The following is a 12,602-nucleotide window of genomic DNA, read 5'->3' as shown; positions in this document are numbered from 1 at the left end:
GCCACGAAGCACAAAGGTTGACACACAGGGACTTTCCAATTATCCAGCAATGGTACTGTTCCTTTACCCTATCTTCGATTTTGAGAAAGTAGTCATGTTGGGAGTCTGGCTCTCGAGATTTGGAGGAAGGTGCCTCTTCGATTTTGGAGCAAGCAATCTTGTTGGGACTGTTTTCTCGAATGTGAGTAAAGGTTGGGCATGTTTGCTAGTCTACCTTGCCACGAAGCACAGAGGTTGACACACAGGGACTTTCCAATTATCCAGCAGTGGTACTGTTCCTTTACCCTTGTGGGTAATAATATGGTAGCTAGACCTTCAAAATTTATGTGTCTAAACTTTGTTAGTGCTGTTTCTTTGCTATTCTTTTACCTTTCTTGGTCAGAGCGATGTAGTGGGAGCTGCAAGCTTCACGTGCTCAACTTTGGCAGAGAACTTTGGCAAAGTGATCTGTGGTACCCATGAGTTATTGTTGCGTGTGGGAAGTGGGTGATTGAACAGTAAGATTCATGTGCTTTCTACTTCACCAGAAGTCTTCGACAGAATGCCCATAATTTCTGCAAAGCTGAGTGTGCTTGTGACAGGTGCTGACAAGGCTAGAAAAGTAGGTGCCTCTTCGATTTCTGAGATCGGCCCTCGTGGTCTCTGAGCAGCCCAGCTTTTGAGAAAGCGAGCGCCTCTTCGATTGATTCGGAGAACGGTGCCTCACCGATTTTTGAGAAAGCAATCATGCTGGGGGTCTGGCTCTCGAGATTCGGGGAGCAGTGTCTCTTCGATTTTTGAGAAAGTAATCATGTTGGGAGAGTGGCTCTCGAGATTCGGAGGGCGGTGCCTCTTCGATTTTGGAGCAAGCAATCTTGTTGGGAGTGTTTTCTCGAATGTGAGTAAAGGTTGGGCATGTTTGCTAGTCTACCTTGCCACGAAGCACAGAGGTTGACACACAGGGACTTTCCAATTATCCAGCAATGGTACTGTTCCTTTACCCTCTCTTCGATTTTTAAGAAAGTAGTCATGTTGGGAGTCTGGCTCTTTAGATTCGGAGGACGGTGCCTCTTCGATTTTGGAGCAAGCAATCTTATTGGGAGTGTTTTCTCGAATGTGAGTAAAGGTTGGGCATGTTTGCTAGTCTACCTTGCCACGAAGCACAGAGGTTGACATACATGGACTTTCCAATTATCCAGCAGTGGTACTGTTCCTTTACCCTTGTGGGTAATAATATGGTAGCTAGACCTTCAAAATTTATGGGTCTAAACTTTGTTAGTGCTGTTTCTTTGCTATTCTTTTACCCTTCTTGGTCAGAGCGATGTAGTGGGAGCTGCAAGCTTCACGTGCTCAACTTTGGCAGAGAACTTTGGCAAAGTTATCTGTGGTACCCATGAGCTATTGTTGCGTGTGGGAAGTGGGTGATTGAACAGTAAGATTCATGTGTTTTCTACTTCCCCAGAAGTCTTTGACAGAATGCCCATAATTTCCGCAAAGCTGAGTGTGCGTGTGACAGGTGCTGACAAGGCTGGAAAAGTAGGTGCCTCTTCGATTTCTGAGATCGGCCCTCGTGGTCTCTAGGGAGCCCAGCTTTTGAGAAAGCGAGCGCCTCTTCGATTTCTGAGATCGGCCTTCGTGGTCTTTGAGCAGCCCAACTTTTGAGAAAGCAAACGGCTCTTCGATTTCTGAGATCAACCCTCGTGATCTCTAAGCAGCCCAACTTTTGAGAAAGCAAACGCCTCTTCGATTTCTGAGCAGGCGCCTCTTTGATTTCTGAAGCTCCGTCGAGTGCAGATTTTTATAGAGGCTGGCATTAAGTTCCAAAGCACACTTGAATCTCCACCAGTAGAAGCTTCATTCTTGCACTTCTAAGATCTTGATTTGTCCGACCTCTTCTCTCTTCAACACCTTTGAAAATGTCTGGCCCCTCCGACCGTCGTTTTGACTTGAACCTTGTTGAAGAGGCAGCCCCGCCTTCTCCAGACAACATATGGCGCCCATCCTTCGTCTCCCCAACTGGTCCTCTTACCGTTGGGGATTCCGTGATGAAGAATGATATGACCGCTGCGGTGGTGGCCAGGAACCTTCTCACTCCCAAAGATAACAGACTACTTTCCAAACGGTCTGATGAGTTAGCTGTTAAGGATTCGCTGGCTCTCAGTGTTCAGTGTGCAGGTTCTGTGTCTAATATGGCCCAACGCCTATTTGCTCGAACCCGCCAAGTTGAATCATTGGCGGCTGAAGTGATGAGTCTCAAACAGGAGATTAGAGGGCTCAAGCATGAGAATAAACAGTTGCACCGGCTCGCACATGACTATGCTACAAACATGAAGAGGAAGCTTGACCAGATGAAGGAAACTGATGGTCAGGTTTTACTTGATCATCAGAGATTTGTGGGTTTGTTCCAAAGGCATTTATTGCCTTCGTCTTCTGGGGCTGTACCGCGTAATGAAGCTCCAAATGATCAACCTCTGATGCCTCCTCCTTCTAGGGTTCTGTCCAGTACTGAGGCTCCAAATGATCCCCCTCCGGTGCCTTCTCTTTCTGGGGCTCTACCGACTGCTGAGACTTCTCCTAAGCAACCTTTGTGAAGGCTCCCTCTTGTGTGTTTATTTTGACTCATGTATATGTACATATTTGTAGCTTATCGGGGATATCAATAAATAAGCTTTCCTTCATTTCAACGTATTGTGTTAAATACACCAAAGCCTTCTTCGCTAAGTTCTTTGAATTTTCTTTTGTTGAAGCTTGTATGTTGAAGCTTTCTGAGTGGAGCATGTAGGTTGGGGTAGTGTTCCCTTAATTTCCCGAGTGAGGAAAACTTCTTGGTTGGAGACTTGGAAAATCCAAGTCACTGACTGGGATCGGCTATATGAATCTTAGAACGCCATTGTGCTCGATCCTGTGTCATGTCCTTCGTTAGATCCAAGTACTCTAAGTCTTTTCTTAGAGTCTCTTCCAAAGTTTTCCTAGGTCTTCCTCTACCCCTTCGGCCCTGAACCTCTGTCCCATAGTCGCATCTTCTAATCGGAGCGTCAGTAGGCCTTCTTTGCACATGTCCAAACCACCGTAACCGATTTTCTCTCATCTTTCCTTCAATTTCGGCTACTCCTACTTTACCCCGGATATCCTCATTCCTAATCTTATCCTTTCTCGTGTGCCCACACATCCAACGAAGCATCCTCATCTCCGCTACACCCATTTTGTGTACGTGTTGATGTTTCACCGCCCAACATTCTGTGCCATACAGCATCGCCGGCCTTATTGCCGTCCTATAAAATTTTCCCTTGAGCTTCAGTGGCATACGGCGGTCACACAACACGCCGGATGCACTCTTCCACTTCATCCATCCAGCTTGTATTCTATGGTTGAGATCTCCATCTAATTCTCCGTTCTTTTGCAAGATAGATCCTAGGTAACGAAAACGGTCGCTCTTTGGTATTTCTTGATCTCCGATCCTCACCCCTAACTCGTTTTGGCCTCCATTTGCACTGAACTTGCACTCCATATATTCTGTCTTTGATCGGCTTAGGCGAAGACCTTTAGATTCCAACACTTCTCTCCAAAGGTTAAGCTTTGCATTTACCCCTTCCTGAGTTTCATCTATCAACATTATATCGTCTGCGAAAAGCATACACCAAGGAATATCATCTTGAATATGTCCTGTTAACTCATCCATTACCAACGCAAAAAGGTAATGACTTAAGGATGAGCCTTGATGTAATCCTACAGTTATGGGAAAGCTTTCGGTTTGTCCTTCATGAGTTCTTACGGCAGTCTTTGCTCCTTCATACATATCCTTTATAGCTTGGATATATGCTACTCGTACTCCTTTCTTCTCTAAAATCCTCCAAAGAATGTCTCTTGGGACCCTATCATACGCTTTTTCCAAATCTATAAAGACCATGTGTAAATCCTTTTTCCCATCTCTATATCTTTCTATCAATCTTCGTAAGAGATAGATTGCCTCCATGGTTGAGCGCCCTGGCATGAACCCGAATTGGTTGTCCGAAACCCGTGTCTCTTGCCTCAATCTATGCTCAATGACTCTCTCCCAGAGCTTCATTGTATGACTCATTAGCTTAATACCCCTATAGTTCATGCAATTTTGTACGTCGCCCTTATTCTTGTAGATAGGCACCAAAGTGCTCGTTCGCCACTCATTTGGCATCTTCTTCGTTTTCAAAATCCTATTGAAAAGGTCAGTGAGCCATGTTATACCTGTCTCTCCCAAAACTTTCCACACTTCGATTGGTATATCGTCTGGGCCCATTGCTTTTCTATGCTTCATCTTCTTCAAAGCTACAACCACTTCTTCCTTCCGGATTCGACGATAAAAGGAGTAGTTTCTACACTCTTCTGAGTTACTCAACTCCCCTAAAGAAGCACTCCTTTCATGTCCTTCATTGAAAAGATTATGAAAATAACCTCTCCATCTGTCTTTAACCGCGTTCTCTGTAGCAAGAACCTTTCCATCCTCATCCTTGATGCACCTCACTTGGTTTAGGTCCCTTGTCTTCTTTTCCCTTGCTCTAGCTAGTTTATAGATATCCAACTCTCCTTCTTTGGTATCTAGTCGTTTATACATATCGTCGTAAGTCGCTAACTTAGCTTCTCTGACAGCTTTCTTCGCCTCTTGCTTCGCTTTTCTATACCTTTCACCATTTTCATCGGTCCTCTCCTTGTATAAGGCTTTACAACATTCCTTCTTAGCCTTCACCTTTGTTTGTACCTCCTCATTCCACCACCAAGATTCCTTTTGGTGTGGGGCAAAGCCCTTGGACTCTCCTAATACCTCTTTTGCTACTTTTCGGATACAACTAGCCATGGAATCCCACATTTGGCTAGCTTCCCCCTCTCTATCCCACACACATTGGGTGATTACCTTCTCTTTGAAAATGGCTTGTTTTTCTTCTTTTAGATTCCACCATCTAGTTCTTGGGCACTTCCAAGTCTTGTTCTTTTGTCTTACTCTTTTGATGTGTACATCCATCACCAACAAGCGATGTTGATTAGCCACGCTCTCTCCTGGTATAACTTTGCAATCCTTACAAGTTATACGATCCCCTTTCCTCATTAGAAGAAAATCTATTTGTGTTTTTGACGACCCACTCTTGTAGGTGATCACATGTTCTTCTCTCTTCTTAAAGAAGGTGTTGGCTAAGAAGAGATCATATGCCATTGCAAAATCCAAGATAGCTTCCCCATCCTCGTTTCTCTCCCCAAAACCATGGCCACCATGAAAACCTCCATAGTTGCCTGTCTCCCTGCCCACGTGTCCATTTAAATCTCCTCCTATAAATAACTTCTCCGTCTGAGCAATTCCTTGCACCAAGTCTCCAAGATCTTCCCAAAATTTCTCCTTCGAACTCGTATCCAACCCTACTTGAGGTGCGTACGCACTAATCACATTGATAAGTTCTTGTCCTATTACAATCTTGATTGCCATGATTCTATCTCCTACCCTCTTGACATCTACAACATCTTGTACCAAGGTCTTGTCCACGATGATGCCAACACCGTTTCTCGTTCTATTTGTGCCCGAATACCAAAGTTTAAACCCTGAGTTTTCTAGATCCTTTGCCTTACTACCAACCCACTTAGTTTCTTGTAGGCACATAATATTTATCCTTCTCCTCACCATAACTTCCACTACTTCCATAGATTTTCCCGTTAAGGTTCCTATATTCCACGTTCCTAAACGCATTTTGCTCTCTTGAACTCTACCCTTCTGTCCTAGCTTCTTCACCCTCCCCCGTCTAATAGGATCAAAGTACTTCTTTTGTGTGTCCCGGGTAAAGTTGATAGGAGCATATGCTCCCAAACAACTTTGAGTGGAGTCGTTCGAAAAGAAGTTTCTATGGCCCCCTTGCTCATTTAACACTGCATCCGGGTGCCGATGGAGATACAGCGACCCTTGCTCACTTATCACTGTGCTCGGGCCACACAGCGCGCCACTTACGGGTGACGCCCTAGCTTTAGCGCGATTTTGTTCTGGATTCATTTTCATAAGGATTCGACGTGATCATGGAGTGCCGGCTGTCGACTACCTGACGCCCTCCCCCTCCTCCTTTATCCGGGCTTGGGACCGGCCATGTAAGACATAGGCGGAGTTGTTATGAATCAAGAACATGAGTCGAAAATGAGTTATTCGATACAAATTCCTGGGGACAGTTAATAAGGTTTAGACTTGTCATCTTCCATTAAATAAAGTACAAACCCAACTGTTAAAATCTGAATTCTCGCTACTAAAATCGAATTGTGAACAGATATAGACAAGAATGATACAGGCATGGGCGGTTTTACAAAGACACACGACCAGGACCTATGAATTGTATACAACTACATCCACCATACGAAAACATGATTTCTTAGTCAGACCAATCTTCCTCTTCATCATCCTCGGTTTCTTCATCCTCCCCACTATCCTGCAAATGTTAGAAATCTACTTAGTAAATTGCAATTGATCACCACTCAGCATCGCTTGCAAGATAAGGTTCGGCTTATTAACCACAAAGATCATGTAAAGCAAGTTTACCTTTCTTTGTGCATATTCTGCCATGGCCTTCTCAAACTCAGCTCGTTTCTCCGTGGCTATATCATAATATTGAACCTTTTCCTAATATAAGAAAAAAATGAAAGGAAATAGAACAAAGAAACAAATTCTATGAGCTATTTTTGGCCAAATCACCATTGTTAGGAACACTTGTAAACAGTCAAAAAAGTTAAAATATTGCTTGATGCTTCATGCCACTGGATGAGCAACAAGTAAGATAGTCCAAATGGTGAGAACCACAGACAGTTATTAAGAAAGAACCATTTGCATGATTCAGCCAGTATTACGTAAGCTGGCAGGAATTCAAGCGAAATGAGATCCACTGTTATAAATAGCTTAAGTGAAAAAAGACAACTATAAGCACATCAAACAAGTCTACACTGGTGAACGGGTCATATATTTTAGGGAACTTTAATGAAAAGCTTCCGGTACTGTTCATTTTAACGAAAAACCACATTTTTACGCTAAAAAGTCAATCTTGGTACTATTCACTTTACCATTTATGTTGTCCTTATCGTTAAAACTCAAAGTTGTCAAGCCTTTTTCATTAGTTTTCCTTATATTTTAACCAAAACTAGTCAGAACATAAAGTTAAATAGAACCCACAGTTGAAAAAAGTCATATTTCATTGGGTCTTCAATACAGAACTTTAGAGAAAGTGAAGCAAAAATCTAACGAAAACATAAGAAGTCAACTAAAGTATACAGAGACCACAAACCTCATATGCCATTGTATTCCACTTCTCTCCACCCGCCTTTCCAATCTGAATATGAAAGTGGTGTATGTTCATATACAATAGAACTGATGGGATGAGTAACAAATGAAAAACATGCAAGAAGTTAAACGAATTACCGCATCATAAACTTACTTCACGCATTTGCTTGACACCTGGATTTTGCTCTTGAAAATCCTTACGATAATCCTCCCTTAAACACACGAAAATCCAGTTTAGGACAGTAAAACCTCAAACACCCAATGGCCTTAAATTTGGAAATTGCCCCCTCTAATAACGAAAGATAAAGAAGCAGAAGATTCTCTCAACTAGCCATGATATGAATACTAAAAGCCAGAACCATAAGCACAACGAATGATGATGAACTCGACTTCAGCCAAGCAAAAAGATGATGTGTTCTTATAGGACGAAGACAATCAAACAACAAAATCATCGAGCCTGTTGGAAATTTAATCAATTACAGCACATATATGCAATTAAATTTAGAAAGTGAAACCTGTCTACTAACATAAATGAAAAGCTAAACAGGAATGGAAGGAGAAACATACAAGAAATAGAAGAAAGCAGTTGGCGGTTTCTTCGGTATCTTGGAATCAAGTCTTGCACTTTTCTTCTTCTGCTTGGTTTTAGTCTTCTTTACTGAAACGATTCTCTTTCCCTCCGAGTTTATGCTGCTTAACCTTGCTGACCTCCTTTTCCCCTCACTTTGTTGGACCTTCAACACCATTTCCCTAAAAGAATTTCTAGAATTTCTTTCGATTACCATCAGTTTATTAAAGCGGGCAAAAGATAAAAGAACAAAACAACACATTCAGCCGCCACGTTGTCACTCACACAAGAACTAAACCATTACTATGAACTCAAAGCAACATAAATCCATAACCACATAATATTTCACATATTTCTTCCCCCTCCTAGACATTTGTTTCCACTTTCCTTTTCTATCAACCCAATTCATCAGCAACACGGCAGAGAGTAAGCGTACAGTAAGCATTGCTTTCGATTCGAAAGGGTACAACTCTACAGAACATCCTAGTCTAAAAGAAACAAGACTATCAGTTTCCAATATCTCAAATTTAAGCTAATGAAAAACCCCACCACCCAACTGAGCTTAACCTAACTTCTTGGGCAAGAACAAGTGTGTTCTCCACATTATCTAACACATAACAACACAACCCATCAAACAAAATAACAGAAATTACGATTCTTTGCTTTCTTTTCCAAATTTTTTTATTATCATTTCTTGGGTATTCTTCAAAAAAAAACCCAGCAAAAATTCAGACAGCATTGAACATGTGGTGAGGAAAAAAAGGTAGAGAAGGTAGGGGAAATTACCCAGTTGGCGGAGGAAGAAAACGAGAGAGACTGCTGAGAGTTGTTAGTTTTCTTTGCCGTGTTTCTTCGCTTCGGGCCTTACGGCGTCGGTGGGGTGAGTGGGAGGTGGGCACAGTGAATATTGATGATAAGACAGTGGCGTGCACTCTGCGATGACGCCGCCGTTTTGGCGAGTACTGTGGGTGATGCGACGGAGTTGGGCTGTGCGGTTGCTTGATCAAGCCCAAGGTGACCATGCCGAGCCCATTTTCCACCTTAAATATATTTATCAGTTTTGTTTAATGTTTTGCAACAACACCAGCATGGGAGTTAGGGACATGAAAAATGTGACCGGTAAACGAAATTGTATGTCACATATCATTATATAATTTGAAAGATAAAAATCTTTCTTTTAATTAACATGTGACGTGCTGTCTCGCGTTCCGGGTTAGATTGAATACCTCTCAGAATTAGGAGACAACCATTGGGCGGTGTAATTTTCAGGGAGACCCATTTTCCATGATAAATGGGATGTGAAGAAAATTGTGACCAAAAATTTGAAAAAATAGAGAAAGGAAACTGTGACGCCACGGCAATTAGCAAATAGAATATTAATTAGTAATTGTTTATTCACTAGCAAGAAAATGTAGTAGTTTTGTTCTTTTGTCTTTGATTTTATAGGTAAAACCATAATTTAATTTGTTTTAGAAAAAAAAAATTGGTTGGCCCAACGAACAAAACAAGCCAATTACTTCTTAACCATATGTAAAAAGATGTAATATTAAAAGAAATAATCAAGTTTAGGAATAGGATTGGCTTAATTTTAACAGGATATCCTTGTTATGAAAAACAAAACAAAAAGAATAATCCATTAAAAAAAATTCTAAAATAATCGCATAAAGTACCAAATTTGCTTAGTCTTTTATTTAAAAACTCTGTATGTTTTCGCCTTCATTTCAATTGGGTCCGTCACAATTAAAAGACTAAGCAAATTTGGTACTTTATGTGATTAAAAACAAGACTAAGCAAACAGAGTTGTTGAATAAAGTACCAAATCTGCCTCCTTAAAAATTTATCCTCCAAATTGGGTCCCGTCACAATTAAAAACAAGTGATTAAAAACAAGTGGTATCCTCCAAATAAATACCATATTCTTCCGCCCTTCTCACTCACATCGTTGGCGTCGCCCCCCACTCTCTCTCTCTCTCTCTCGTATCACTCACTTTCTCTCTCATCGCCATGCAGTCCCTCCAATCCTCCACTCTCCGGCCTGCTCCACTAGACCCGATTCGGAAACGGACCCCCCATTTCCCTAGTGTCACTACCAAAACCGCCACATCCTCCGGGCGAATCTCATTCATCTCCGCCTCTTCCGCCCCTGCCGTGTCCGCCCCTAAACGTGAGACGGACCCGAAGAAGCGAGTCGTCATTACCGGAATGGGCCTCGTCTCCGTCTTCGGCAACGACGTCAATACTTTCTACGACAAGCTCCTCGCCGGGGAGAGCGGCGTCGGGCCGCTCGACCGGTTTGATGCGTCTAAGTTTTCGACCCGGTTCGGGGGCCAGATCCGCGGTTTCTCATCGGAGGGCTACATTGATGGGAAGAACGATCGACGGCTTGACGATTGCCTTCGGTACTCCCTTGTTGCTGGGAAGAAAGCTCTCGAGGATGCTGGTCTTGGCGCCGATAACCGATCAAAGGTCATTGCTTTATTTCATTTGCATGTATTCATTTGTTTCTGTATGTTCATTAGCTTAATGGGGGGTTTTGCAATATGTGCTAATTTGCCGATTTGGTTCTTCGGAGATTGGTAGGTCATTGCTCTCTTTGATTTATTTGTTTTATTATTTAATTATGCTCATTAAAGTGATAGGTTTCCGGTAGAACGTGCTAATTTGGATTATTTGGTTGTTTATGAGATTGATTAGCTTAATTTTGTGTGTTAAGAGTAATGGGTTCTGTTAAAAAACTATGGATCTTGGTGTAAATTCAGTGCTAATTGTACGACATGCATGGAGTTGTTGATGTGTATGGAGAATATTTGTGTGCATCTATTCGATTATCATCCAGTTGAAAAACGTTTGTTGGCTTTTTGTTTTTGTTTTTTTGAACAGTGAGATGAGTCTCTAAAATGGTTCGTTTTGCTTCACTTTCAGCTTGATAAATCACGGGCTGGGGTGCTTGTTGGATCGGGAATGGGTGGTCTTACTGTCTTTTCGGACGGTGTTCATGCACTGATAGAGAAAGGTCACAGGAAAATTACCCCCTTTTTCATTCCTTACGCTATTACCAACATGGGGTCTGCGTTGCTTGCTATCGATCTGGGTTTTATGGGACCGAATTATTCCATTTCGACTGCTTGTGCTACTTCAAATTATTGTTTCTATTCTGCTGCAAATCACATTCGTCGGGGTGAAGCTGATTTGATGATTGCTGGCGGAACTGAAGCTGCCATAATTCCTGTTGGGGTGGGAGGGTTTATTGCATGCAGGGCCTTGTCTCAGAGAAATGATGATCCAAAAACGGCTTCCAGGCCATGGGACAGAGATAGAGATGGCTTTGTTATTGGCGAAGGTGCTGGAGTATTGGTAAGCCTGAATAGATTTTTATTTTGAAACAAAAAAATGATCATATAATCTAATATTAGTAGACGGACCCCTACAAAATTCTATCTCAGCTATCATGAATTCACGATGACTGAAGTGTCGAGTGTATACACTGAAGTTGACCCCTGTTTTTGTCTTAGATTTTAATCATGACATGTGAAGAGTTTTGATTTGACAGGTAATGGAGAGCTTGGAACATGCAACAAAACGAGGTGCTACAATTATTGCCGAGTACTTGGGAGGTGGTATTAACTGTGATGCTTATCATATGACTGATCCTAGAGCTGATGGGCTTGGTGTATCTACATGCATACAGAAATGCCTCGAAGATGCTGGTGTATCACCCGAGGAGGTACTCTCTCTTTTCGGTAAACTTATCTTATGTTCTTGTGATTGTTCCTCAGCATCATTTAGTGCACTACTCCCTCACTTCATCAGGTTAACTACATCAATGCGCATGCAACTTCTACCCTTGCTGGTGACCTCGCCGAGATAAATGCTATAAAGAAGGTGTTCACGAACACTAAAGATATCAAGATCAATGCAACTAAGGCAATCTCTCTTCTCCAATCCTCTGTCTCTTTATAATTCATATGATGTTTCTTTCCTGACTACGTATTTCTTGCCTTTACTTTGTTTCAGTCTATGATCGGACACTGTCTTGGTGCTTCGGGGGGTTTGGAAGCTATTGCCGTCATCAAAGCCATAACAACTGGATGGCTGCATCCTTCCATAAACCAATTTGTATGTTATTGTTTCTATGATTTTGGACGCGGTTTCTACAGCATAGTGTTAGTTTGATTTCTCTTATTTGAAACACTAAGTAAATGGTTTCCGATGTGTGGCATGTCCTTTGTGAAACAGAACCCAGAGCCTTCAGTGGAGTTTGACACTGTTCCCAATGTAAAGCAGCAGCATGAAGTGAATGTTGGTAAGAAGACCAAACCTTGAAACTCCCAGTGCTATTTCATTTTCAACTGCTCAAACACCGTTCAAGTAGACTTACTAAGCTTTCGTATGTTTTTCCAGCCATATCGAATTCATTTGGATTTGGCGGACACAACTCTGTCGTCGCCTTCTCTCCGTTCAAGCCCTGATCATCCGACTTGTGTTCAAGTTTTGTAGTATACCAACGATGCTTAGAGGAGATCTTAATTTATTTCGGAGGCAAGCTTCATCCTTTTACATTTGAGGCCATCTGTAGCTTTGTAATAATTCAGAAAGGTTGTTCTCTATTTTATGGACGCTAGTCGTCGCTCGATACCGAGTTCTGTGAGGAAACTAGTAGGAGAACCAATGTTTTGTTCTTCTTTTAAATTATTAGGTGGTTAGTATGAAATTGTTGTATTAAATGGAAAGGTTGTTTTGGTATATTCTTTGAACTCTTGAGTATGGATCACCAATTTTGCATGTT

At 42.0% G+C, this 12,602-nt stretch overlaps 2 protein-coding genes and 1 long non-coding RNA gene across 5 annotated transcripts in view; 2 read left to right on the top strand and 1 right to left on the bottom strand.

The window, feature by feature from the left end:
* The window catches only part of LOC126585582 (uncharacterized), a 47,927-nt gene extending 46,492 nt beyond the window's left edge, over positions 1-1,435 (top strand). For both annotated transcript variants that reach the window (XR_007610595.1, XR_007610594.1), the window contains exon 2: positions 130-1,435. This is a non-coding gene — a long non-coding RNA (uncharacterized LOC126585582). The remainder of the gene's footprint in view (positions 1-129) is intronic.
* Positions 1,436-6,111: 4,676 nt separating this feature from the next.
* Positions 6,112-8,860, bottom strand: LOC126585577 (high mobility group B protein 14-like). Of its 2 annotated transcripts, none has more exons than XM_050250023.1 (6): positions 8,604-8,860; positions 7,817-7,999; positions 7,404-7,461; positions 7,254-7,298; positions 6,518-6,598; positions 6,112-6,407 (listed from the first exon to the last, which is right to left on the bottom strand). In XM_050250023.1, the coding sequence occupies exons 1-6, from the start codon at positions 8,837-8,839 to the stop codon at positions 6,351-6,353; spliced, it is 660 nt and encodes a 219-aa protein (XP_050105980.1). In that variant the 5' UTR covers positions 8,840-8,860; the 3' UTR covers positions 6,112-6,350. The 2 variants fall into 2 exon arrangements, with proteins under 2 accessions (XP_050105980.1, XP_050105979.1); XM_050250022.1 differs by having other exon boundaries at positions 7,817-8,011; positions 8,604-8,859.
* Positions 8,861-9,734: 874 nt separating this feature from the next.
* On the top strand, positions 9,735-12,559 carry LOC126585559 (3-oxoacyl-[acyl-carrier-protein] synthase I, chloroplastic-like). The gene is made up of 7 exons (XM_050249994.1): positions 9,735-10,282; positions 10,739-11,170; positions 11,367-11,540; positions 11,627-11,740; positions 11,831-11,932; positions 12,053-12,119; positions 12,218-12,559. Exons 1-7 carry the CDS (start codon positions 9,821-9,823, stop codon positions 12,283-12,285), a joined length of 1,419 nt encoding a protein of 472 aa, XP_050105951.1. The 5' UTR covers positions 9,735-9,820; the 3' UTR covers positions 12,286-12,559.
* The last annotated feature ends 43 nt before the right edge of the window (positions 12,560-12,602 follow it).

The sequence above is a fragment of the Malus sylvestris genome, chromosome 10 (assembly GCF_916048215.2).
Source record: "Malus sylvestris chromosome 10, drMalSylv7.2, whole genome shotgun sequence".
In the NCBI taxonomy this organism is placed as follows: Eukaryota; Viridiplantae; Streptophyta; class Magnoliopsida; order Rosales; family Rosaceae; genus Malus; species Malus sylvestris.
Note: the sequence above shows the minus strand (reverse complement) of the source record. Positions and strands in the feature narration are given on the sequence as shown.